Below are 27349 nucleotides of genomic sequence, written 5' to 3' on the forward strand. Positions count from 1 at the left end.
GTTATATAGTAACATATTTACATGGCACTATAGTTCAGGGGAAATGAATATTTCATATAATTTAAATATTGAGAGTGAAATGAATGAGCAAGTACTATTTACTCTTCTTTCATTTCTTTATGACAAGGAAAACAAGCTGGTCTTTCAGGTGGGTAAGGCACCCTTGACAGGATAAAACAAAAACAAAAAAATCCAATCAATCTTTCCTATTCAAAAACCAGCATTCTAAAATCCTCAAAATTCTGGGAAAGCTCTAAAGACACAAGCTGTCACAAAGATACCTTTTTCTTTGTTCCCCTTTGAGGCAGGGAAGAGCTGTACCCTGAACACCAGCCTAGACTGACAAGTGCTATCTACTCTTGCTGAAAAACCAGACATACCAAAGACAAAAAAACAAAAAGAAGTAAAGAAAGAGAACAGATGTAACAACAGTAAAAGAGTATGAGGTTAGTGAAGAGAATCTCTAACTATAGAGAACAGAGCAGCATCTAAAAATGTTTAAGTTTTGAAGATTAGAACCTTGAATCATCTTTTCAACACATTTTGGGTTGCTGGGAAGGTAAGACTTGGAAGAACAATGCAATGAAGAGCAGTTACGTCCTTAAGAAAACTATTTAACTTCTGAGCCTTGTCTATAAAATGTGTAAATACCCACATTTTAAAACTGCAAGATAATTATAACCATAGTGTTAGCAAACACCTGTATCACCTCACATAATTACAATGTCTTTTTTGTGGTGAGCACATTTAAGATATCTTAGCACCTTCCAAGTATATAACACATTATAATAATTATGCTGTACATTAGGTCCCTAGAACTTACTTATCTTATAGCTAGAAGTCTGTACTCTTTGACCAACATCTTTTCCCCCACCCCCACCCCAGTCCCTGGAAGCTACCTTTCTCATCTCTATTCCTATGAATCTGTATTTTTAGATTCCACATATATAAGTGAGATCATACAGTACTGTCTTTCCTGTCTATTTCACTTACTGATGTTGAGAACCTTTTTAAATACCTGTTGGTCATTTGTATCTCTTTTATGAAAAAATGTCTATTCAGATTTTTAATAGAATTTTTTTGGTTTTCTCTATTGAGTTACATAAGTTCTTTATATATTTTGGGTATTAACCCCTTATCAGATATATGACTGGCAAATATTTTCTTCTATTCTGTAAGTTGTGTTTTCATTTTGATGATGATGTCCTTTGATGTGCACAAACCTTTTAATTTGATGTAATTCCATTTGTTTATTTGCCTTTTTTGTTTGTTTGTTTTTGCTTTTGCATTTGGTGTCAAATCCAAAAACTCACTACTAAGACCAACTGTCAAGCAGCTTACCACCTAGGTTTTCTTCTAGGACTTCTAAGGTTTCAGGCCTTACATTCAAGATTTTAATCTACTTGAGTTGATTTTTGCTTAGGGTATAAAATAGGGGTCCAATTTTATTCTCTAAGTATGTAGCTACCCAGTTCTCTGAAAAGACTTTACTGAAAAGACAGTTTTCTCCCCATTATATATTCCTGGTTCCTTTGTTGTATATTAATTGACAATATACACATGGGTTTATTTCTGAGGTGTCTATTCTGTTCCATTGATCTGTGTGTGTTTTTAAGCCAATAGTATGTTTTGATCACTATAGCTCTGTAATAACTTGAAATCAGTAACTGTGTTATTTCCAGCTTTGTTCATTTTTCTCAAGATTACTTTCACTATGTGAGGTCTTCTTAGTTTTATACAAATGTTAGGATTGTTCTATTTCTGTGAAAAATGACACTGGAATTTTGATAGAGATTGCACTGAATCTGTAGGTTCCTTGGATAGTACAGACATTATAACAATTTTTCTGTTTTTTAGGACTTGAGAAATTTTGTTAGTTTCTTTCCCTTTATTTTTTATTGTTTTTTTAATTGTTTATGCTATTACAGATGCCCTGTTTCTTCACCCTTCACCACCCTCCATCCAGGCTACTCCCTACTTCCATAGTCAATCCCTACACTGTTGTCCATGTCCACGGGTATTTCATTTATGTTCTTTGACTAATCCCTTCACCTTTCTTCAGTAAGTCCCCTCTCACAGCTGTCAGCCTACTCCACGATTACATACCTCTGGTTCTATTTGGCTCATTAGTTTATTTTGTTCATTAGATTCCTCTTATAAGTGAGATGTGTCTTTCGCTGGCTGACTTATTTCACTTAGCATAATAGTTTCAAGTTCCATCCATGCTTTCATAAAAGGCAGGGATTCCTTTTTTTTCCTGCAGCATAGAATTCCACTGTGTAAATGTACCAGTTTTTTTATTCACTCATCTACTCATGGGAACTTAGGCTGTTTCCAAGTCTTAGCTATTGTTAATAGCACAGCTACGAACATAGGTGTGCATAAATTCTTTTGAATTGGTATTTTAGGATACTGGGGATATATTCCGAGCAATGGAATTGCTGGATCAAAGGCAGTTCCATTTTTAATTTTTTCAGGAAATTCCATACTGTTTTTCCACAGCGCCTGAACCAGTCTGCATTCCCACCAACAGCTCACTACGGCTCATCCCTTTTCTCCACATTTGTTGTTTGCTGATTTATAAATGAGAGCCATTTTGGGAGGTATGAGGTAATAGCCCATAGTGGTTTTGATGTACGTCTCTCTGACGGCTAGTGATGTTGAACATCTTATAATATGTCTATGGGCCATCTGTATGTCCTCCTTGGAGTCTATTCAGGTCCTCTGCTCATTTTTTAATTAGATTGTTTGTCTTCCTGGTGTTGTGTTGTATGATTTCTTTACATACTTTAGAGATTAAAGCCTTGTTCAATATATCACTGGCCAATATATTCTCCCATAGTCAGTTCTCTTTTCATGTTGACGCTGGCTTCTTTAGCCATGCAGAAACTTTTTAACCTGATATAGTCCCATTTATTTTTTCCTTTATTTTCCTTGCCCCAGAAGGCATATCAGCAAAAATATTGCTATGCTGGATATCTGAAATTTCACTGCCTGTGTTTTCTACTAGGATTTCTATGATATCCCAACTCACACTTAAGTCTTTTATCCATTTTGAGTTTATTCTGATGTATAGTGTAAATAGGTGGTCTAGTTTCATTTTTTTGCATGTATTGAAGAGACTATCTTTACTCCATTGTATGCTCATGCCCCCTTTGTTGAATATTAACTGACCATAAAGACATAGGTTTATTTCTGGGCTCCCTATTCTGTTCCATTGGTCTGTGTCTGTTTTTATGCCAGTACCATGCTGTTTTAATTACTATGGCCTTGTAGTAGTTTGGTATCAGGCAGCATGATTCCTCTAACTTTGTTCTTCTTAACCAGGATTGCTGCTATGTGGAAGGTCAAGGTCAGCCCCTACCTGTGTTTTGTTCCAGGATACCCTGCCTGAGCTACAAAGCAATCTGAGATGGCTGCTACTTGTGCTGGCCTTGGAGATTCCCAGGTGAAGCCAAGCTGTGAATATAGGCTGGCTACTGCTAGTGCTGGGCCTGGGGCCACTTAGCAAGAAGTATAGGGGTTGCGAGCTCACTGAGGCCAGCTACTGCTTGTTTGAGAGGACTTAGGAAGTTGTGAAACATGAGCCAAGACCACCCATTCATATACCACTGTTAATAACTGTAAGTTGCATGGGACAGAGCCTCAGGCAATTTTCAGGGCAGGACAGTGTTAGCCAGGTTGATGGGAGTCTCAGACCTGTTCCCTGCCTGCCCATTTTGCGGCTCTGGGAAGGGAGGGTTCAGAAAAGGGACAATGGCTTCTGCCTGCATATCTGTCTGGAAGAAAGCTGTCCCCCAGCTCTTGCCTTGATGCCAAACACTTCAGTTCCTCCCTGTATGCCACCAGGCCTTTGAAGCTACTACCTCACCTTTGGAGCTCAGAAGTAGTGAGTCTGAGTAAGTCTGTGTGTGGGTTCTTTAAGAGGAACTGCTTGGGACTCTAGAAGTTTGTTCTGACTCAATCTCTGATGGTTTTTGCAGCCAGGGGACTTATCTTCCTGGCACTGGAACACTGGGCTGGGGGGCCTGGAATTGGGGCAAGGACTCCTCACTCCCAAGATACCCCTCCCAAATTTTTATCCACCACACATAAATGTGGGACCTGCCTGTTTCACATCTCCGCCCCTCCTGCCAGTCTGGATGGTTGTGGTTTCTTTAATTTCATAGTTGTCTGACTTCCATTCAACCCAATTTCCTACAATTCTGTGTGATGGTTGTTCTATGAATTAATTGTAATTTTGATGTGGTTATGCAAGGAGGCAAGCTGTGTTTCTTTTTCTCTTGATGAGTCTGGTTAACTGCTTGTCAACTTTATCTTTTCAAAGAACCAGCCCCTGGATTCATCGATCCTTTGAATTGTTTTTCAGTCTCTGCCATTTAATTCTGCTCTGATATTATTTACTCTCTTTCATCCACTCTGGGCTTTGTTTCTTTTCCGGGTTCTAGTTAGTTTAGATGTAGGGTTAGGTTATTTCTTTGAGATTTTTCTATCTTCTTTATGTAGGCCTGTATTGCTATGAACTTCCCTCTCATGACTGCATCCCATAAGGTTTGGCTTGTTGTGTGTTCATTTTCATTTGTTTCCAGATGTACTTTGGATTCTTCCTTGATCTCACTGTTAACCCATACATTATATAATAACCTGCTATTCAGCCTCCATGTGTTCGAATGTTTTTGAGTTTTTTTCTTGAGGTCGGTTTCTAGTTTCAAACCATTGTGATATGAGAAGACGTTTGATGTGATTTCAATTTTCTTGAATTTGTTAAGGCTTGTTTTGTGTCCTAACATGTGGTCTATCTTTGAAAATAATCCATGTGCATTTAACAAGAATGTATATTTTGTGTCTTCGGGGTGAAATGTTCTGTAAATGTCAACTAAGTCCACTTGATAAAGTGTCATTCAATGCCACAATATCTTTGTTGATCTTTGTTTGGAAGGACTACCTATTGTTGACTATGGGATGTTAAAATCCCCTATAATGACTGAATTGCTATCTTTCTTAAAGTCCTCCAAGATTTTCCTTATATATTTCCTTATATATTTATACCTATACTGGATGCATACATGTTTATAAGAGTTATATCCTCTTGCTGGACTACTCTCTTAAGTATTATGTAGTGACCTTCTTTGTCTCTTGTTACGGACTTTGTCCTGAAGTCTATTTTGTCTATAAGTATTGCTACCCCAGCTTTTTTTTTCATGTCCATCTGCTTGGAATATATTTTTCCAACCCTTCACTTTCAGCCTGTGTACATCTTTTGTCCTGAGGTGTGTCTCTTGTAGACAGTATATATTCGGGTCATGTTTTCTTATCCATTCAGCTATTCTATGTCTTTTGATTAGAACACTTAGTCCATTTACATTTAAGGTTATTACTGATAGGTTTATTCATTGCCAATTTTTCCCTTTGTACCTGTATTTCTTTTTCCTCATCTTCATTCTTTTTAAGTCTTCTTTGTTTTGTTCCTCTGACTGGGTGTTTTTTTCTACTCTGTCTTTCAACTTCCTGATTCGATCCTCTGCTTCATCTAGCCTGCTCTTAATTCCTTCTAGTGTTTTCTTCATTTCAGATATTGCATTCTTCATTTCCAAGTGGTTCTTATTCAAGGCTTCTATGTCCTTTTTCATGCTGATGTAGTTTCCACTAAGTTCCCTGCAGTTCTCACCAAGTTCCTTGAGCATCCTTTAACCACTACTTTGAACTCTATGTCTGATAAACTGCTTGCCTTGATTTCATTTCTCTCTTTTTCTGGACATTCCTTTTATTTGTAGATTGTCTGTCTCCCCATTTCAGTTGTGTCTTGGGTTTCTATGTATTAGATAGATCTGCTTTGATTCTCTGTCTTGTGGAGAGGCCTTTTGTGCTAGGAGTTCTGTGGGACCCAGCAGTGCAGACTCCTTGACCTCCTGATCTGGATGCTCCAGGAATGTCTTTTGCATGGGTTATGCGGACTCTCCTGCTGTATTTGCATCATGATTGTTACTGGCCCATTTGTTGGTGGGAACTCCCCTCCAGATGGCTGACTAAGAGGCTCAACTCCTACATTTTGTACACTTGTATAGGTGCTGGACAATCAAAGCAAAACACCAAAACAAGCTACCCACCCTCCCAACCACTTTAAAAGCAGTATCAATGACCACAGAGCAAAGAATAATAAAAGTGGAAAAAGAAAGGGAATAGGAGAAAAACAGAAAAAGGAAAAAGAGCATGAGAAAACCAAAGGAAATAAAAATGATGGTGAAAGGAGAAAGGGGAAGAGAGTACTAGCAATGAATTAAAATAGGAAAATGGAGAAAAGGAACACAGAAGTACCACAAATAATAAAAGGAAAGAAGAAGGGAACGATGGAGTAATTTACTCAAAGGTAGGAGTAAAATAGAAGATATGAAAGAAAAGACAGAGCGCCAAAAATAAAAAGAAAATATAGATTAAAAAAATAAAAAGGCTACGAAAAAGATAAAAATAGCAAAAATAATGAAAAAAGTACCAAGTGGATGGGTCTCAGCAGAGTTTGGTATTTGTCTGCTGGTTCATCCCTTTGGATGCCACTCTGATGTCTGAGTCTTATATCAGGTGTTGATCACAGTCTGGCCTTCAGCAGCCTTTATAATGTCAAAGTACATTCCCATATATCTAGTTTATTCAGAAGTTTTATCATGAATGGATGTTAATTCTGTCAAATGTTTTTTCTGCATCTGTATATACAGTCACATAATTTTTATCCTTCACTTTCTTCATGTGGTAAAGCACACTGATTGATTTGTGGATGTTGAACCATTCTTGCATCCATGGAATAAATCACAATTGATCATTATGCCTCTATCTAATATACTCCAACTGAATATTCATTGCCACCTGGTTATGATCAAGATGAGCCGGACAGAAGTAAGGACTAATTTCAGCATAACCTGTGGGAAAAAATTCTATGACAAAACTGCTCATTCACTCTGGTAGCTACTTTCAAGTTGTGGTTACGTAGCAAATTACTCCCATCACATATGACAATAAAGAATGAAATTATCTCTACCAGACAGTCCCTATCATTTTCTCTGTAATTCTTCTTTAACTTAATTTTATAACAAACCTTTGATGAAGGAACTGTTGAAGAACTTGAGGGTGAAGTGTCTCTTGATGTTTTCAAAGACTGAACAGGTCTTTCTTTACCTATATAAGAAAATATAAAATGTAATTCTCTAGCTTATTTGTTTTCAATTATAGTGATTTTTACATCTGAATAAATAAGGAGGATATACATTTATTTTAGTACTTCCATTACATTATTAAACTACTTACTATCTATCCACATATCTCTCTCAGAGGCTGGCAACATCAAAAATTTCAAGTAACCTACAACTAGTGAGCATCAAATATTGCAATCCCTATAGTATACATCAATGCCAGTTGGCAAACACAGAATCACTGAGAAGACCTCAGAAAAGCAAACAAACAAACAAACAAACAAATAAATAAATAATACTTCCTTCTCCAAGTTCTTAAAATTTAACTTTTAATACCTCACAATAAAAATACAAGGGTAGTTACTATATAGATACCACCAAAGAGAACTAGCTAATTGAGCAGTAGCTCAAAGAGAGGGACATGTATAAAATTTAGCAGGTATTCCTGAAACGTTCAGACAGTTTTAAAAAATGAAAATAAAAATCAGAAAACTACAATTTAGAGCACTAATCTAGTGCCTGGTATTAATGAGAACCCAAATATACTTTAAATAGTTAAAAATAAATCTGTATGAGACAAAAATCATCAACCTTTATCTTTAGTCATTTCAGATACTCATGTCAGTGCTCAATGTATACCACTGTTTTTATAGAAACCTTAGGCATAAAAATAGATTTAAATAATATTACTTTAGCCAGTTCAACAACAAAATACAAGTTTATTTCAATATAATCTTAAAAATAGCAGTGAGCTGTTCTTGACAGAAAGCATTTCATTAAATTGTCTACATGTTTCAAATATAACGTAAATCCCTTGCTCTTAATTGCTAGGAAAACTGACAAATTATGAAGAAGAGGAAAAAGTGACACCAAGTTTGCAGTGACACAGAAGCTGGTCAAGACTGGACAGCGAATTAAGGCCAAGAAAGCAGTCAAGAGCAAAGGCACAGACAAAATGACTTTGCAACTAAGGCACAGCCAGCTTCAGTCAAAAAAGCCTCTTAGGCTCTTCCTGCTACAGTGAAGAAAGCTAAGTAAGGGCCTGAAGACACAGGCTTCTGAGGACTTTAGTACAGTAGTGAATAACATTTTTCCAATGTCCTGCAAACCAGAAAGGCTTTTCTAAAGATCCTCCCCCTACCTCTCTCGAGACATTGGCAACGTGTGAAGATATTTTTGATGTCACAAGTGGGAGAATGCCTCTGGTACATAGTAAAAAGAGGCTAGGTATGCTGCTAAGCATCCTACAAAGGCAAAGGACAGCCTTCCAAAACAAAGAATTATCTAGACTCAAATGTCCTGCTCTAGGCACAAAGCTCCAACAGTCTTAAAATTAAGACACAACCCTAGAATCTTTTAACTTGTGGTATCATTAAGAAGCTTCCCCACACTAAGCATGTTTAAAGGTTTGTGCAGACCTTAAAAAACCAGTAGTAAAATGATACCATCACTACATCCCCAAATAATTCAGAACATGGGTTATTTAGTCATTCCCTACAGTATTTTCATTGCACATGGCAAATTCCACATCATACTGTGACAGTGTCAGTGTATCTCACTATACTTAAAGTACCTAGAGGAACAAGTAACATAGCTTATTTATTTCTGAATACTCAAAACCTACCTAACTCGAGTACTCTAAGAGTAGGCACTCAAAAACTCAGTGAAAATATATATTTTTTTTTTACCCTTAGAATGCAACTACCTCCCCATCCTATTCAGATAAGCAATTCTGTGGAAGAAGATGAGAAGCTGAAGCAATCAGCATAGCACATTAAAGGCATAATTACAGGGTCAACTCTGGTACCTAGCAGCTAGACACAGGAAAAAAACCTTTCACAAGCAGTTGTCAATCTCCTACCTACCATTTCCTTTACAAACAAGACATCAGCATTACAGCTATGTCAAGTGGAGTCTTACACGACCCTTTCCAGGTTTTAGCTGCAGAAGGGCTAGTTTAAGCAGATTTCAACTAGTGTCAGTGTGCAGAAGCAAAAGAACACTGAAGGGTAGGGCAAGTAGTTTAGCACATATCCACATGTACTCATCTATACCTAGAGCAGGCAAGAAGCAAAGGATAAAGAAAAAGGATGATACAGATGGCAGCAGAAAAGGCACAGAGAAGGTAAAAAAATAATAATAATAATCCCTTGAACCTACTGTTGTCAGATTCCATCTGCCAATGACGTGTCTCATCTATAGATCTCAACCTCCTGTGAAGTAACTATTGCTGACCAGGAATGGCCAGGAATGCCAACCCAGACAACCAACCCCCAGATCCCCTGAAATCCTATTATTTGAGTCTACTGGTGTTCAACTCTGGTTCCAACAGTAGACTACTGGAACAGTTACAAACTATTCCCATTTCTATAACCTCAGTCAATTCAAGCCCCCACCCTTTCGCAATCCCAAGTCAAAATCTAGCTCAAAACTCACCTCTTTCTGGCTTTCCTTCATTCTGCCGTTTGTAGGAGGCATCAGCACGCACGGATTCTAGGGAAAGGTTGGCAGGGAGGAATTACCACCAGCAAGCACCTCTGTGCCCAGGAGGAATAAGAGAAGAACCCAGAAGGGGGAGTGATGAGGACAAGAACTTCTAAGCACTTGCTGTTGACCCTAACCTCTTCCTTAACCTGCCTTCACATTAGACTTGCCAGAGCAATCATCACTGACGAGGAATAACAGAACAGGAGAAAAATCTATTTAAGATCAGAAATGGACTGGGTCTAACAACATGAAGTATGAAGATGAGGCTAACCACAGACAGCATGGGCAGAAAGAAATGAGAAGAGGATCATGAAATAGGGCACCAAAAGTTGAAGACGGGATCCTGTCTTATTCACCACTATAAAAACCTTGTCTAATCTTCTTCATAAAGTCAATATTCAAAGAATTAATTAAAGAATGACACCAAAACATCAAGAATGAAAGATGAATTACCACTAGAAATCAAAAAGGACACTGGGAAGGTGTTCATAATATATTTTAGCAGTTCCCTGGGGTTATAATGGTTATCTGCAGTAGTGATTCTAACATGCTCTCAACAAGCAGCCTATTATAAATTGTGCTAATTATTTTTATACAAATTCTCTCACATAGGCATTTTCTTTATAAAAAGATCCATAGCTACTGTTTTGTTTGAACCTCTAATTATCCCATATTCGGAAACTTGTAAATATTTTATTTGCTTCCTGCAAACTCTTGATACGGATGGAATCGGCTTTCTAAATAGCCTACATATACTAGCAGAGGCTCCCAGATATCTTTGCAATAACATACAAACTCCTTCTTCTATTATAGACCTCCAATTGCCAATTTCGTCCTTTTTTTCTTAGAAAACAACCCTTTATCTGAATCATTTTGGCACTGTCAACAAGGTGCATTAAAAAATGTTCCAAATGTCACACAAATATTGCCCTCCTTTTGCAAGAATGTTGTTAAAGATGCATTATCCCTCTTATTGCTCTCTGATCTGTCATCAGAAAATCTTTGTTCTTCCTGAGCAGCTGATTATGTTTTTGCCCAAGGTACACTGTAAACACTATTAATACTCACTCTCCCTTTGTTTTAGGCAAATCCTTAGTTCACTTGCAGCAACTACCGAGAGCCCTATCACACCCATTATTTCATATACTACTAACTTTATTCTTATTTTTATTTTCATGTCCTCATTTCCTTTTTACATAAAAGCCCTGACTCATTTACTTAGTGTATTTTATTAAGTGTTTATTTTGTTAACCTGCCTCAAATTCTTTGTAGACTTAGAGATTAGGACAGTGATGTTTTACAGGAGTGCCTGGAGTCTGAGTCTCGCTCATGTTAGCTGATGAGAGTAGACTGTCTGCATCTCTTCCAAACTGTAAGTTTAATGACTCCACATGGGTAGCCTGAAGTCAGCCACAGTTGCAGTGTTTACTCCATGGATATCGGCAAATGTCATGAATCAGGCATTTTTCCCCTCCAAAGAGTCAGTTTACTAATATACAACTGATACTATGTTTATTGATTTTGATTCCAAATTTCCAAATTTCAGAGATACTGTAAGAATGACCACATTTAACTACAGATTCCTAACCATGCTGAACTAAACAAGCTTGGGCTATTTAATTAATCCTAACTAACTAATAAAACCACCCAGCGAAACCTGGCTCAAACAGCAGAATCATAAAAAAAATTAAATGGTTGTTTTACTTCACTAAATTTTAGAGTATTTTTAACACAAAAAATAATGGAAACAACCCCACTGTGCTTAAACTCTTCATCCCAAAGTTTTCAAATATATATTTATATCAAAACCACAGGTCTTTTTTCTTGTCCTCTACTATTAATGATTACTGAACAAGTTTTTCTTAATATTTTGCCATTTGGTTTTCATGCCTTTGTACTTCTGTGTTTATACTTCCTAACTACACCTTTCTCTCTCTTTGTTGGTTATGGTTCTTTAAAGTAAGTATTCCTCCTAACCACAATCCTTTTTGCTTGGCTGTTCTTAACATGGCTCCAACCAACACTATGCATACTTGTTTCTCAAATCTGCTTCTTTCATTCATGCTTTTATATTTCTAACTGACAGGATGCTACTTCAAATTCATATCACACATGATCTCAGTAAGCAGCACTAACTGCCTGCTTGAGACAGAGCAAAAGGCTCAACACATTTCTGCCTTTGCTGTGACTTGCTAAGAAAATAGGTTCCAAGTTAGGATGAAAGAAAGAAACCAGGAAAGAAAAATTCTGAATGTGGCAGTAAGGAAATCAAAATCCAAGTCAATATACTGGTGAGTGAAAGAATAAATGGGAAGAAAATGAAATAGAATTTCAAACACTGGTTTCGTAGACCAGGTATACAGCTCCTTCCATACAGATGAAATCAAAGCTAGAGAACCAGGTTATTGTTTCAACAAACATTTAGAAGTTCTATAAAAATTTTATAATATTTGGTGACTCTCTGAAATAATAGCTGATATAAATATTAATAAATATTTGATGACTCTTTAAATATAACAGCTGTAAATCTGGTACAATCTTTGAGAAATATGCTTTCTCTAATTGTGTCCTGATGAAAGCAATGATAACCCTAACCAGACTCATCCAATCTTAATTAAGTGTTGTAACTGATAATCCATATAAGAACAAAAAACATTGCTCAAAACAAAATCACCATTGGAGATGATACAATTATGGGCTATGTCTTGCATACTATTAAATTCTTGGTACAGTGCGTGACAATTAGGAACAAAACAGACACCTCTGAATGGAAGTCTTTACAAGAAACAAAAAAAGTCATAGCACAGATAATTCATTTTTCCCTTGAAGCTTTGAAGGAGAAATTAAGATACGAATAAGTGAAAAAGTGGTGCTTACACAGATGCTAAGGAAGTAATTTATTTTTCTGAATCATGGATGATGATAAACATTATCTGGGGCTCTTAGTTAGGAAGAACATATTTTCCTAGACATCTACTGATTTATTCAAAAAGGTATGAAACAGAAAATGGAGGGGACACAAGCAAATGTTCTTGGGATAAAGAGAAAGGAAGGGAGAAATAGAGACAGGAAGGAAGGAAGGAAAGGAAGGAGGGAGGGAGGGAAGCATGGAAGGAGGGAAGAAGGAAGGGAGAGGAGGAGGAAGGGAGGGAGGAAGGGGAAAAGGAAAAGAACCAGATCGGGGACAAGAAACTTTCCAGCACTTCTGCTTCCCCAAAATAATCACATTTAGGAAGTTAACAATGCAACAAGTTGAAGTAAAGCCTTTTAACTATGACTGCTTTGGAAGTGCACTTCTAAATAGAACTCTCCTTTAATACATCACCTAAAACTACATGGGCTAACTTTTTAAGATATCAATAAAATATTATATCATCTGTACATATTATGAATGTGTGCTACTGACAGAACATACTAAGTCCTAAAACAGGGATACAATAAATGCCTACACACGTGGAAACATCATTAACTGATTGATTACCATTCTAGAACCATGAACATTCAGATGCTGGAAAAGCTATGGCTGTCCTACTAGGATTCCACAGGAAATTCAGCCAAAGCTGGCTTGTGAGTAAGCAAAAGTCTCTAACCAAAAAAAAAAAAAAAAAAAAAAAAAAAAAAAAGGCATCTAATTCCACAGCACACTAATAGCATGGATCAGTTAAAAGTCCAAGCTCTTCTTGGAAAATACTAAATTACATTGCAGGTGCTCCACATGATACAGCTCATAACTCTTGGCCACTTGCATCCTTCCTTCAACTTGTACCAACCCTTCAGATACCACTTACAACATCTAATCCTGTGTAATGACTTGTCTCCATCACTAGACCATAACTCTGAGGGCAAGACTGAATCTTTCTTGGTTGGCAAACTATTTATTTGAAATATATCTTTGTGGAATGAAAGACTGTATGAAAACTGATCATAAATACAGCGACTTTCAAACCAAGAAACACTATATTCAGCTGCAAAGGGAACTGGTTTAACCTTCCTTCCAAATGCTTAATATACATGATCTTAGGATAAAACCTTATTTCCATATCCCCATTACCATCTAAACTTACACAGAAAAGCCTTCTTTCTAAAGGCAGAATTAAGTTTCTAAATTTTATTGGAATTTCGGTTATAATCAAAAAGTTAATGTGGACTTCCAAATGTATTCATAGCCAATAGGTCTCTAGACAGGCATCTTATCCAATTACACTGAAGTTCAACAATAGAGTCTATCTTCCAAATAGTCTCTTCTCAAAATAGTATTTTTAATTCTTGTACATTTTCAGTTATCTTAGATGTTCTTTCAAATGGATTAAACATTGATGAACAACAGTCTTTCTTTAACATATCTTCTTAATAATGGTTGCTGATATCAAGAAAATAAGGAGAGGATGGGCCCAAATCAGAACTATAGAAAAACAGACACAGATCCACAAAAACAATAAACTTCCAAATCTTCCATAGTAATGATATTTTAAAAATCCAACCAAGATGTCACACAGCCTAATTTATATATGAATATCACTGGTAAAGTTGACAATATAATCTATAGCAAATATTTGGAATGAATTAACAAAGAGTCATTTGTTTTCAAGTATCTGACCAAGTCTTCCATGAAATCTGCAAGTGGAAAGAAAGACAAGCAAGACCAGGGATCACAACTAGTTCAATAACAGGAAAAAACACAGATAAATAGTTGAGGCCCACAGAGAGAGATCTCTAGAGGTTTCTATCTTGGGTCTTATGCTTGGGTCAACAAAATTATTAATGATTAATACAAAACAAAGGATACTTCATTTGCAGATAAAACAAAGCTGTTTTTTATCTGCTACTAATATATATGATCACTAAATGAGATTTTTAAACCCCTATGGAGGACTCATAATCCAAAATCAATTAAATGAAATTTAGTGTAGCTAGATTTTTTAAAATGTATCAGTTACACATAACAATTGCACCTAAAAAGTTACAGCTGAAGAGCATTTTGATTAAGAGTAAAATACATGAAAATGGTTTAGGTTTCAATTGTCTACAGTCTCAATAAGAGTCAATAATACAATGTTGTTGGCAAAATAAAAGTTCACTTCTGGCATCACAACTTTAAAGGAATAGAAAAAAATTTTGCAAAGCAAAAGGCCCAAAACATGCCACATAAAAGGAACAGCTGAAAGAACCAAATAGATTTAAACCTGGGGAAAAAAATCAAGAACATTATGATGGGACTTGTCAAATACATAAATGGTTACAACATAGAAAGCAAAAATATCTTTATGGGTCTAAGATAATAACTAGCATTATGTACATGTTACAGTAAAAGATTTTAATTGTTTTAGAAAATGAACTATACAAAGATGGAGAGACTAGACTGTGATATAATAAACATCACAGGAAGTACTTTAACAAGGAATGGACACAGGTGACTGAACTTAGCAATCTCTGGTGTCACTATTAATGCTCTAATACTAAACAAAAGATAAATAACAAAAGTGAAAGAGAAAAACAATGGGACTCATTTGAAAAAGGAGACTAAAAAAGAAAAATAAATACCTAAGAGAGCTGGCAAATGGGGAGATACTTGGTTAGATTAATTAGAGTAAAAATAAACTTCAAGTAAAAATATACAAGGTATATGTAACAATAGTTTAACTAAAACACCTAATAAACAACAGGAAAGGAAATGAAGTTAAGGGCAACCCACAGTCGTAGCATGTAAATATGGACAACAAAAAGGAATGAAAAATAATGTGGTAGTCACAGCTTTGACCAGGTTAGTCCAATTAGGTTATAGGCAGAAAATCCTTATAGATGAAGCACAGGATAAAAACAACAGTTTGATTTAGGAGGATAATTAGCCCAAAGCAAAAAAAAGTTCCATAAGATAAACCCAAGAGAGTAAGGAAAAGGAATTTAATTAAATGCATGTGTGTATGAATGTGTGGTGTTCGTGTGCACACATGTAAGCACAAAATGAAAAATAACTAGTTGAGATGAAAAAGGAGTAAAAATCACCCTGTAGTTTATAATTAAGCACATAAGAGATACACTACATGAACAGAAGAATTATGAAGAATTAGTACTTAAACAATTACCATGTGCCAAGTAGGTACTAGAATTATAGGGGGTGGTCCTCTTAGCAAGTTATATAAATGTCTAACCACTATGCTATACACCTGAAACTAATATAATATTGAATGTCAACTGTAATTGAAAAAATTTTTAATTAAAAAAATGGTTACCATGGCCAAACTATTGATCTTTAAAATAAGTAAAATTACTCTGAAAAGCATAAACAAAAACAAAAAAGTTAAAGAATTAGCAAAATGGTAAAATTACCTAATTATTTTTACCTGTTATTTATAGAAACATTTAAAATCTATGGCAAAATTTTCATTTACAGTAGAAAACTAAATTAACACAATATGGCTAATTAACCCAGTTTAAGTGACTGATCACTGAAGGACCCTGTTTCTCAGTCTTTTTTTGACTGAAGAAGTTTACTTTCTAAGCTAAGTAACTTAAAAAATAAACATGAAGGTATTAACAAAGTCATATGCTTTATTTCATTCAATTTATAGCATATTTCAGTCTACCATCTTTCTTTGTTATTCTAGCAACAGTCCAGATATTAAAGGCACTAGACTTCAAAGGATGGTAAAAATATGGATATACTAAAGGATCCTATGACAAGAGCACCATTGCGGCTCCTCCCCATTTCTTCTCAAGATTTCAGAGTTTTGGCTGCTAATTTACCAAGTCAAGAGCAGACAGAAGATGCCTCCCCAGAAATGTGTTTTAGAAACAAAATAGAAAAAATAACAATAAGGCTAATTCGCCAATAGCTATCTTAAATAACAGCTTCACTTTAAGCTTACAGTAAGAATTTTAAGCTTCCATCCTGGCTGGTGTGGCTCAGTGGACTGAGCTCCTTCTGTACTGTGAATCAAAGGCTTGCGGGTTTGATTCTCAGCCCAGGGCACGTGCCTGGGTTGTGGGCCATGTCCCCCAGTAGAGGGCACTCGAGAGGCAACCACACATTGATATTTCTCTCCCTCTCTCCCTCCATTCCCTTCTCTAAAAATAAATAAATAAAATCTTTTTTAAAAAAAGAATTTCAAGCCTCCATTTTATTCATGTTTTGTTTAAAAGGCTTCACAATCAGTTTCCAAAGATACTGTATTTTCCTCCTCTTAATCAAATCATTAACAGATTTGGGCTTCAGTCAAACATATCAAAAAAAATGTGTTCCTAAAAGGTATCTGGTTAATTTTGGTTATTATTGTCTGTGCATGCGAGCATCCATTAGAACTTAGATGTAGTTTACCTTCTTGTTGGAAGAGAAGGTGGGTGGAAGAGGAGGAGGAAATACCAAACTGTTAACACTGAACTCCACAGTAAAACTTTCAGTTACCTGGAACTATTCTGAAAACATTTTAAGCACTAAGGTAATATATAAGTGCATGCCCACTCATACGCATACATTAAAAAATATATTTTTGGAAGCCCCACTCTACCTAGCTCTAAAATTAGAAGACAAAAAAACAGGAGAAGTTAAAAAAGAAAAAAAAATTCTAGACTTTTCTTATTTCTGTACCTTGGCTTATAATTCCATCTACTTAGAAGATCCTTTTCCACTTAGAGAAATCTGAAATGAAAGATAAGCCCAAGTATCATTTCTTCCATGACATGTTCTTCCATCCCCAGAGTGAGAATCTCCCTTAACTTGATCTGCTCATGTCATGTTAACTCATTTATGACATACTGATTCTTGTATCAAAGTTCTATTTTACATATGCTATATTTACAAACTGATAAAGTTATTAGTTTGGAGCAAATACATATACATACTCTACCTTGGTGACAGAGATATCTTTCTATCTAACACAGTGCCTTGGATATAGAAGGCAAGAGGCACTTTTTTGTGAATGAACTCAACTGCAGGTGGTAGAATCTACAAAGGTAATAGAAGAAAATTTCATTTATTTATTCCAAGGTACACTGAGCAACTCAATCAGGAGGACATGACTGCATACAGTGCTGTGCTTATCCAGGCACTCCAATTTTAAAGAAAACAAATTAAAGGTTGCAAAAGAATAAACCTAAGGTAGGTTTAACTCTAAATTCCATAAGGCTATACCTTATATATAAGGAAAACCACTGATATTTTTCATGAAAAATATACTATCAAATATATAGATATAACCTAGTGACAAAAGATTAAAGAGGTTAGACTGGCACAGGAACTAGCAGAAAATATGGGAGCATGTGACTTCCCAACATGCTTAAAAACCTATCTCTTCAATGATGAATTAGAAATGTCATGTGGACTGCAACTTGAAATAATTCAAAAAATGAGTGTGTGCATGTGCATGATGATCATTATACTTTCAACTTTTCTGTAAGTTTGAAAATTTTGAAAAGAAAAAGTTCTAAAAAATTTATCTTTTACAACACCTATAAGGCAATCTGACTCAGTACACTCTCATCAGTGTAGCCTGTAAAAGAAAAAAAGAAAAGGTCTTTAAAATACATACTTCTATGTTGATGGAAAGAGTAAGTTTTGCTTCTTTCTGGAGAGTAGCTTCTACTACTGACACTGGAACCAGATCTGCTGTGTGGAGAATCCTTTCTGCCTACAGATGAGTCTCTGAAAAAAGGAGTTTCTCTTTTATGAGGAGACCGGTCTCTGGCATAATGGGAAGTGTAGCCACTCTTTCTTCTAAAGCCATCTCTCATGTCCCTTTAAATAGAAAAGAAAAGAAGTTAATATTCCTGTACCCTCTGTATACAAACACAAATGGCAAAAGCTCTGATTACAAGATACTCTAAGTTGTAATCTTGATTCCCTTTTCTACTACCACCTAACTTCTGAAATCAGTCCACAAAATGAAGCATTATCAGTGAAATATGTTTTAGAATGCATCATTTTGTCACAGTTCGGGATAGAATCTAGTGTTGAGTGCAAAAGTTACTTTATTTTAAGCAAGCAAATAAATTTTAAAATGTAAAAAAATACAGTGATATAGTCTCTACTTCTTTTTGCCATTAACAATATACCACACAGCCACGACACTCTCAAAGACACCTAGAGGATGCCAAAGATTTCCCAATGAGATATTTCATGGCCGATTATTCCCTTCTAAGTACAGTATATACTGATTTTCAAATAGCGCATTTTTGCACCCTACATGACAATTTGGCTATGCCTACAGACATTTTTGTTGTCACCACTAGAGAGGAAGGGGTACCACTGGTGGGTAGAGGGCAGGGACACTTCTAAAACCTTACAAGGCCCAGGGCAGCTCCCACACACACAGCAATAAACTATCCAGCCTAAAATGTTAATAATGCCAGGGCTGGGAAACCCTGATATATGCCTATTAAATCTTTGCTTTCTGAATTTATATCGTTAGTATATAGATTGTTACCAATCTCTAAAACCCAACATTTTATAAATCACTTTTATTTTTACAAATTAAATTTCTTTATTAAGCATACCATTAATTCAAAGCAGAAAGTAAGCCCAAGTAGTAAAACTTTAAAAAGCAAACCATCTTTAAAACAAAGCAAATCAAATTTAATGAAACTATCAAAACTTGAGCTTCCATTTAAAAGAACAGTTGAAGACAAGATTTTTTAAATTGAATATTTAGCAAATGTACCTCCATTTTAAAATGAAAGAACTTCAAATTTCAGACAGAAGAATACTAAAAGACAAACCAATGGCATGAGATTTCAAATGCTCTAGAATAATTTCAGCATATTGATTAGCAGTCCCATATCAGCTAATGACAGCAATATATGTATATAAATATATATATTTGCAGATACATTAAAGTTTCTCTGGGCAAAAGGAGAAAACAGCTAAAACTCATTTATGATTAATAAACTCAAATACTAAATCATTAAAGACTTTCTAATATATTCAAGCTTCATCACTAAGACTATAGGAATCATATCAATATCAATGAGCGCCACAGTGGCTATATACAAGGGTGGACCCCAAAAAACCGGATTTACAAAAAGTTGTTTATTCTTACATGTTTAAATTGCAGTCACCTTAAGTACTCTCCATTTGATGCAATACACCTATCAAGATGGTTTTTCCACTGCTCAAAAGTACATTGATTTTGATGCCTTTTAATGCTCCTGCTGTTAATTTGTTTCACGTCTTCCACATGGGCAAAGCATTTCCCTTTGAGGACATTTTTACCCGAGGAAACAAAAGTCTCGCTAGGGACGAGATCAGGTAAACAGGGAGGGTGGGGCACCGGGGTCATTTTTGGTCAAAAACTGGTGAACACCCAGGACAGTGTGGGCAGGTGCACTGGTAAATCACCCATCATGAAATGGGCAAACATGTTCAAAAAGTCTTCAACAAATTCCCTGAAGCCGCACGCAGCCTCTCACACCACCACCAGCTGGTACATTGATACAGATGGGTTTCTAGGACACTCACCTAGTGGGGGAAGCCTGTACAAGGGGTCCACCCTCCAGAGGATAATTGTGGGTTTTTTAGGGTCCCCCTTCATATTTATTACACAGGTTTTAGGAACTATACCAGGTTCTAGGGACCCAATGGTAAACCAAATATATGCAGTCTCTTCCACCATGGGCTCTGAGGTTAGTCTGAAAGGTTGTTAGAAAAAACAAAACAAACCATAAGACATGTGAATGCAATCAAGAGTGCATGCAGGGAGACTAACTGGTATCCTATTCAGTACAGGCACAAGACAGTGGTAGCTTAAATATGGAAGCAACAAGAAAGGGGTGACAAATTTAATATGCACAAGAACACACCTTGGTAGATTCAATGGCCCATGGCAAATGTTTAACAACTGCATGTGACAAGAAATATCAGGCTGATTTCCAGAATTCTGGGGAGATAGGTTATTGAAATGAGAAAAGAAAATTTTGAGAAATAGGAACAAGGTGGGGGAATCCATATTTTAGACTAGAACACGTTAAATTTGAAAAACTCATGCAACACCTTGGTGGCAACTAGAGATGACTGATGCTAAAAATCAGAAAAAAATTTTGGTTATAACAATAAATTTGTCTACAGATAGGCAGTTTTTAAAGCCTTGAATATGGATGAAAACAAATGATAAAGAGAGCAGAGGGCCCAGAATTTAGGACAAGAAAATTACCCCACTGAAAGAGAAACAGGCTGTCTGGAAATGAAAGAGGATGGCCACAGAAACATGAAGGACACTGGAAAGTTGTCAAGGAAGCCAAGGCAAGAGTGCTCCAAGAAAGAGAGTAAAATTTTTGTATACTGAAATTAAACAAGCTCTTACTGTTAAATTACTTTAGGGATAAAAAAGAGCAGGCCCACGTTGAAAGGAAAGATTGCCTAATTTCTCTGGGGGGAAAGGAAAGAAGAAATGCTGAACTACAGTTTCCTAATCCTGACACCAGGTGGCAGTAAAATCATAACAGAACAAATAGTCCGTAACTATCAAGTGTGGCCTGGACGGATGGATAACTTGGGGAAAGCACACGTCAGATTTTAAAACCTCAGAGCAGAATAGTATCTCTCCTCCTTGTCCATTATTCAGAAAAATGTTATACCCTGACACAGCAATTGTAACCTTCAACATCATTTCCAAACATCATATTTTTAATGCAATCTACAGAAAAAGTCAGTAAACAGATTCGAAGACAACCTTTCATAAGTAAAACATTAAAAAATAAATAAATAACGCTTAGAAAAATGAATCCGAGAAAGCAAGGATAGCATAAGGAGCCTCTGGAACAACTTCAAACATACCAACATTAGCATCATAGGGGTGCCAGGAGGAAAAGAAAAAGAGCAAGAAATTGAAAACTTATTTGAAAAAATAATGAAAGAAAACTTCCCTAATTTGGTTAAAGAAATAGACATACAAGTCCAGGAAGCAGAGAGTCCCAAACAAGATGGACGCAAAGAGGACCACACCAGAACACGCAATGATTAAAATGCCAAAGATTAAAAATAAAGAGAATCTTAAAAGCTGCAAGAGAAAAGCAGAGTTACCTACAAAGTAGTTCCCATAAGGCTTTCAACTGATTTCTAAAAAGAAACCTTGCAGGCAAGAAGGGGCTGGCAAGAAGTATTCAGACTGATGAAAAGCAAGGACCTACAACATAGATTACTCAATCCAGCAAAGCTATCTTTTAGAATGGAAGGGCAGATAAAGTGCTTCCCAGACAAGATTAAGCTAAAGGAGTTCATTATCACCAAGCCCTTATTATATGTAATGTTAAAGGGACTTGAACGTAGATGTATGACCCATGGCCATAAACTAAGGAGGGGGACTGCCACAGGGAATGAGGGTACTGGGTAGAGGGGGGCAAAGGGGAAAAATTGGGACAACTGTCCCAATTTTAACCAATAAAAATATATTAAAAATATAGCATAACCAATAAAAATATATTAAAAAATTACTTTTGATAATAAATATTTAAAGGTTTTTTTCTCTCACAATTTTTCTTAAATCTTTGGTGCCTGCTACTCTACCTATGCAACTAAACACTATCAGAGACAACTTAATGAATAAACAGAAAATAGTTATTACTAGAAAAACTTTACATCTTCTATTGTCCTTGCTTTAACAGATGAAAGGCTTAATTATGTCCCGATTTATGCTAACTATAACACTGTAGAAGCTCTCTTAGGCTTTTCTGCTACCTTAGGACATATCTTGCTAACGGATATGCAAAATAAACTGAGATAAAGCACAGATGCTCACAGGCACAATTCAAAGCTATGGTGGCTTGATTCTGAGACACTGAGTGTAATTACAGGGAAGGAGCTTGGTGAGGCCACTCTTACTACTCAGGGTGTAGGCTGCGTCTATAATGGCTTGCTGCAGGGAAAAAAAAAAGGCGAATGCTATTTTCTGAGTCAATTTATAAATTGGTCAAAAATTGAATAGACATATCTCTAAAGGTATACAAATAGCCAACAAGCACATGAAATGTTCATTATCACTAGTCATTAGGGAAATGCAAATCAAAACCACAGTGAGACACTTCACACTTAACAGGATGGCAATAATAATAATAATAATAATAATAATAATAATATAACAAGTGTTGGGAATATAACAAGTGTTGACAAGGATGTGGAGAAACTGGGACTCTTGTACATCACTAGTAAGAACGTAAAATAGTACAGCCATTATGGAAAACAGTTTGGTGGTTCCACAAAAAGCTAAACATAGAATTACCACATGAGCCAGCAATTCTATTCCTAGGTATGCACCCAAAAGATACGAAAACAGGAACTCAAAACTGATACTTATGCACCAATGTTCACTGAAGCATTATTCGTAACAGGTAAAAGGTGGAAATAACCCAAATATCCATTAGAAGATGGAGAAACAAAATCTGATATATACATAGAATGGAGTATTATTCACCCACAAAAAGAATGAAGTTCTGATACACGCTACATGAATAAACACTGAACACATGCTAAGTGAATGAAGCCAGACATAAAAGGACAAATATTGTATTATTCCACTTATATGAAATATCTAAAATAGGCAAATTCATAAAAACAAAGTAGAATGGTGCTAGCCAGGGGCTAGGGGTAAGAAGAGACAAGTAAATCTTAAAAGGTATAGCATTTCTGTTTGGGGTGATGAAGTTTTGGAAAATAGTAGTAATAGGTGCACAACATTTTAAATGTAATTAATGCCAGTATATTTTATGCTTGAAAATGCTTAGCCCTGGCTGGTATTGGCTCAGTAGATTGAGTGCCGGCCTGTGAAACAAAAGGCCACCAGTTCAATTCCCAGTCAGGGCATATGCCTGGGTTGTGGGCCAGGTCCCCAGTTGGGGGCGCCTGATGGGCAGCCAGTCAATGTGTCTCTCGCACGTCAATGTTTCTCTCCTCCTCTTTTCTCCCTTCCTTCCTCTCTCTAAAAATAAATAAATATTTTTTTAAAATAATGGTTAAAATGGCACATTTTATGTTATATGCATTCTACCACAACAAAGTATATATTTTTAAAATACAAAAGCTATCTTGATGGAATTCAGTGGCCAAATTTGAGCATCAAAAAAATGACAGCAACAAATTATTACACACTGAATAAAATATGAATCCATATGTCTACACTGATATAAACAAATGTTTGTTTGTTTAAGGAATATGGGGAAAAGTGAAATCTCCTCCTCACACAGAATGCCTGCATAATATTGAATATAGAAAGAACAGTCTAATTACGAAATCACCCATTAGAAACCATCATATTAATACTCAAATCTTGCAAGAAACATTAATGGATATTAAAACCAGTGATGAAGAGTAACATCATATAGTTTCAAACTATCTCCCCAAAAAACATATTAATTTTACAGGAGGCGAACTTCAGAGTGAAGAAATTTTGCAGGCTCCATCTTAATCAAGTGATAAAAGTCACCACCACCAATAAGGGAACAAATCAACAAGTGCAACTTAACAGGATGCAAGGAAGAGTACAGCATCACTTCTGGGACTGCCCCAGCAAGAACGACAGCAGCAAAAACCACATAACCAGAATCTAATCATCAAGAAACATTAGACAAATTTAAATTGAGAAACATTCTACAAAATGTCTGCCCTGTATTCATCCTGCCAAAAACAAGGAGTCATAAAAGTCAAAGAAAGACTGAGGAATTGTTCCAGATTAGAAGTCTACAAAAATATGACCTATGAGCTCAGTTTTAAAACACACAGGGGCACTGTTGGAGCATTAATGGGGTCTCTGATAAAGACAAGTTCTTTATTCTTGTTACTTTTTTAATTTTAACATTGTTTCAAATCAAATGTTTTCAATGTTTAATATTTTCTTCCTACAAATAAAGAATTGCAGGTGAGTTAAAAGTAGATCTACAGTTGTGACTCTGCCAAAGTTTACTCTTGTATTGTTATTAATTCTTGTACTATTTTCCCTATGAACTGTAAGCCTACTTTTGCCCCACCCTGTATTATATACACCCACTGACAAAACAAAAACACTGACTAGCATGGTTTGCCTAATCGCTCTCAGAACCTTATTCTCTTAAACGACTACACTCTGCAAGGTTTACAACGCAGTGATTTTTTTTTTCTGAAACAGCAGCTATTTTCTATTCAATCTTTTAGGTAGGAGCTCTTCAATGAGCCCACCTGATAGGGAACTACTTATAGTCAAAAAGATACCAGTAAAACCTAAAGCTTTAGTGTTATTTTTAAATTTTTATATATTGATTTTATAGAAAAAAGGAGGGAGGGGGAGAGGAAGAGAGGAACATCAATTTGTTGTTCCGCCTATTTACATGATCAGTGGCTGATTCTTGTATGTACCTTGAAACGGGATCGAACCTGCAACCTTGGCATATGGGGAGAATACTCTAACCAACTAAGCTACCCGGCCAAGGGCAAAAGCTACAGCTATTGTGATAGTATAAAACCTGAGACATTACTGAAGACATTCAGACATCAAAGTGAAGGTGCAGGAAGGTGTTGAAGTGGAAGCACAATCTAATCCACTATTAACACTTTATTTTCTTTATAAAAATTGTATTTTTAAAAATCTGTTTACTATCTATAATCCATACTAAAATGTAGACTTCATGAAAGTGGGAGTTTTTTTATCCTCAAGGACTAGACAAGAACCCAACATATATCATTTAGTTATTTGATAACTATTTACCAAATGAATGAATATATCATGTAGAATAAACTCTATACCCTGAAAACAGAGAATACACCTTATTTAATGCCATTATACAACTAAGGAAACTGATCACCTAATGACCAATAAATTTTAAATAGTAGAATAAGAACATGGGAAATATTCTCTGATCACAGAATAACAAGAATATGCTATCTCAGAATCAGTATAAAATTGCTATATATTAGAATCATAGAATATAGTTATAGCAATGCTTAGGGAAGATACTGGGTTGGCCAGAACGTTCATTTGTTTTTTTCCTTAAGATGGCTCTAGTAGGGCTTAGTTGTCTTAAATTTCATTTGCAACAATTTTCTTAGATTGTATTGTCACAGCTGTCATATCAGCATGCACTTACAAACAAAACCAAAATTGGTGAGTTTCCATGTAGCCACTTCAATGTTGAAGATATGAGAAAACATACAACATTTTCAGGGTATTATGCTTTATTATTCCAAGAAAGGTAAAAACACAACTGAAACACAAAAAAAGAGTCACGCAGTGTATGGAGAAGGTGCTAACCAAATGTGTCAAAAGTTGTTTGCAAAGTTTTGGGCTGGCGATTTCTCACTGGATGATGCTCCACAGTCGGGTAGACTAACTGATGTTGATAGCAATCAAATAAAGACATTAATTGAAAACAATTAACATTCTATCACACGTGAGAGAGCCAACATACTCAAGATATCTGAATCAACAAAGTTATTCATGAAAATTAAAAATGTGTCATTTATTTTACAGAAAAAAACCATATGAACTTTTTGGCCAACCAAATATCAAAACTCTAGTTAATAAGAAGGAAGTAAAAATAAACTAAATATCCAAATTAAAGTGTTAGTTTTTTTTAAATTACAGAAGTGTAACAGGCTTTTAAAAGGCAAATTGAAAACATCTACTAAAATTTAAAATGCACATGCTCTTCATCAGAAATTCCACTTTTAGCAATCCAACAGAAACTAAAATACTGCTTCTTTTTTAATAAAGATTTTATTTATATATTTTTAGGGAGGGGAAGGGAGGAAGATAGGGAGAGAAAAATCAATGTGTGGTTGCCTCTCATGCGCCCCCTACTGGGAACCTGGCCACAACCCAGGCATGTGCCGTAGGCCGGGAATCAAACCAGCAACTCTTTGGCTCACAGGCTGGCACTCAATCCAGTGAGCCACACCAGCCAGGGCCCAAAGTACTGTTTCATACAGACATTATGTACTTGAATTTATTGCAGTGCTGTTTTGTACTGGAACCGGAGTGAATATTCATCAATAGGTGAACAGCTAAATTATTTGGTATATTCACATCATGAAATATTACTTGGCCATCAAAAATAATCAAATTAAAGTTAAACCAAATAACTTGGAAGGACTTCCAAAAGCCTCTGAATGAGAAAAGTATCTTAAAGAAAAGTATATATAACATGATCTCATTAGCAACAATCAAATACCCCAAATGTTTAGGAATATAGAGAACACATACCAAGATGTTAATTTAAGATCGTCATGGGGATTGGGGAATCACATATATGATTCTACATCATTTACATAAAGTTATATATCCACAAAGGAAAAAATAAAACGCTAAAAATAAAAAAGACAGGAGACAATAAAGACATAAAGGAGAAATTATTTAAAAAACTAAAGAAAATAAACTAACTAAAACTTAGGAACTGTTTCTTTGGGAGGAATTATAAACCATTTGCTAATCTTCTCAAAAAAGTTTTTTGTAATAGTTTTGCTTTTTATACTTAGGTCTTTATTATACCAGATATTTATTTTTACATACCAGGCTTCCAATTTTACTATTGTATGATTGTTTGCTTCCAGGGAAAGAGAGGCTGGTTTGCTTCCTGCTTGCTACAAAACATAGCAAGCTCTGGACCCTGGGTCCTTGGCTGAGGTGCATCCATCCATGTGCATAGCCACCATTTCTGCCCATCACACATCACTGTGCGGGACTTGAGGGCAGTGAGCCAGCACTAATATACTTACCATATGCCACTGCTGG

General features: G+C 35.8%; 1 protein-coding gene across 6 annotated transcripts in view; it reads right to left on the minus strand.

Moving 5' to 3' along the window:
* The window catches only part of PPHLN1 (periphilin 1), a 116482-nt gene that overhangs the window by 58408 nt on the left and 30725 nt on the right, over window positions 1-27349 (minus strand). For 4 of the 6 annotated variants that reach the window (XM_054591223.1, XM_054591220.1, XM_054591218.1 and 1 more), the window contains 3 exons: window positions 18194-18399; window positions 9618-9674; window positions 7088-7167 (listed from right to left, as the gene is read on the minus strand). In XM_054591223.1, coding sequence (XP_054447198.1) covers window positions 7088-7167; window positions 9618-9674; window positions 18194-18399 — 343 coding nt within the window. The remainder of the gene's footprint in view (window positions 1-7087; window positions 7168-9617; window positions 9675-18193; window positions 18400-27349) is intronic. The other 2 variants (XM_054591221.1, XM_054591219.1) reach the window with 1 other exon arrangement.

The sequence above is a fragment of the Pteronotus mesoamericanus genome, unplaced genomic scaffold (assembly GCF_021234165.1).
Source record: "Pteronotus mesoamericanus isolate MK-2021 breed Mesoamerican mustached bat unplaced genomic scaffold, CSHL_Meso_final scaffold_21, whole genome shotgun sequence".
Lineage (NCBI taxonomy): Eukaryota > Metazoa > Chordata > Mammalia > Chiroptera > Mormoopidae > Pteronotus > Pteronotus mesoamericanus.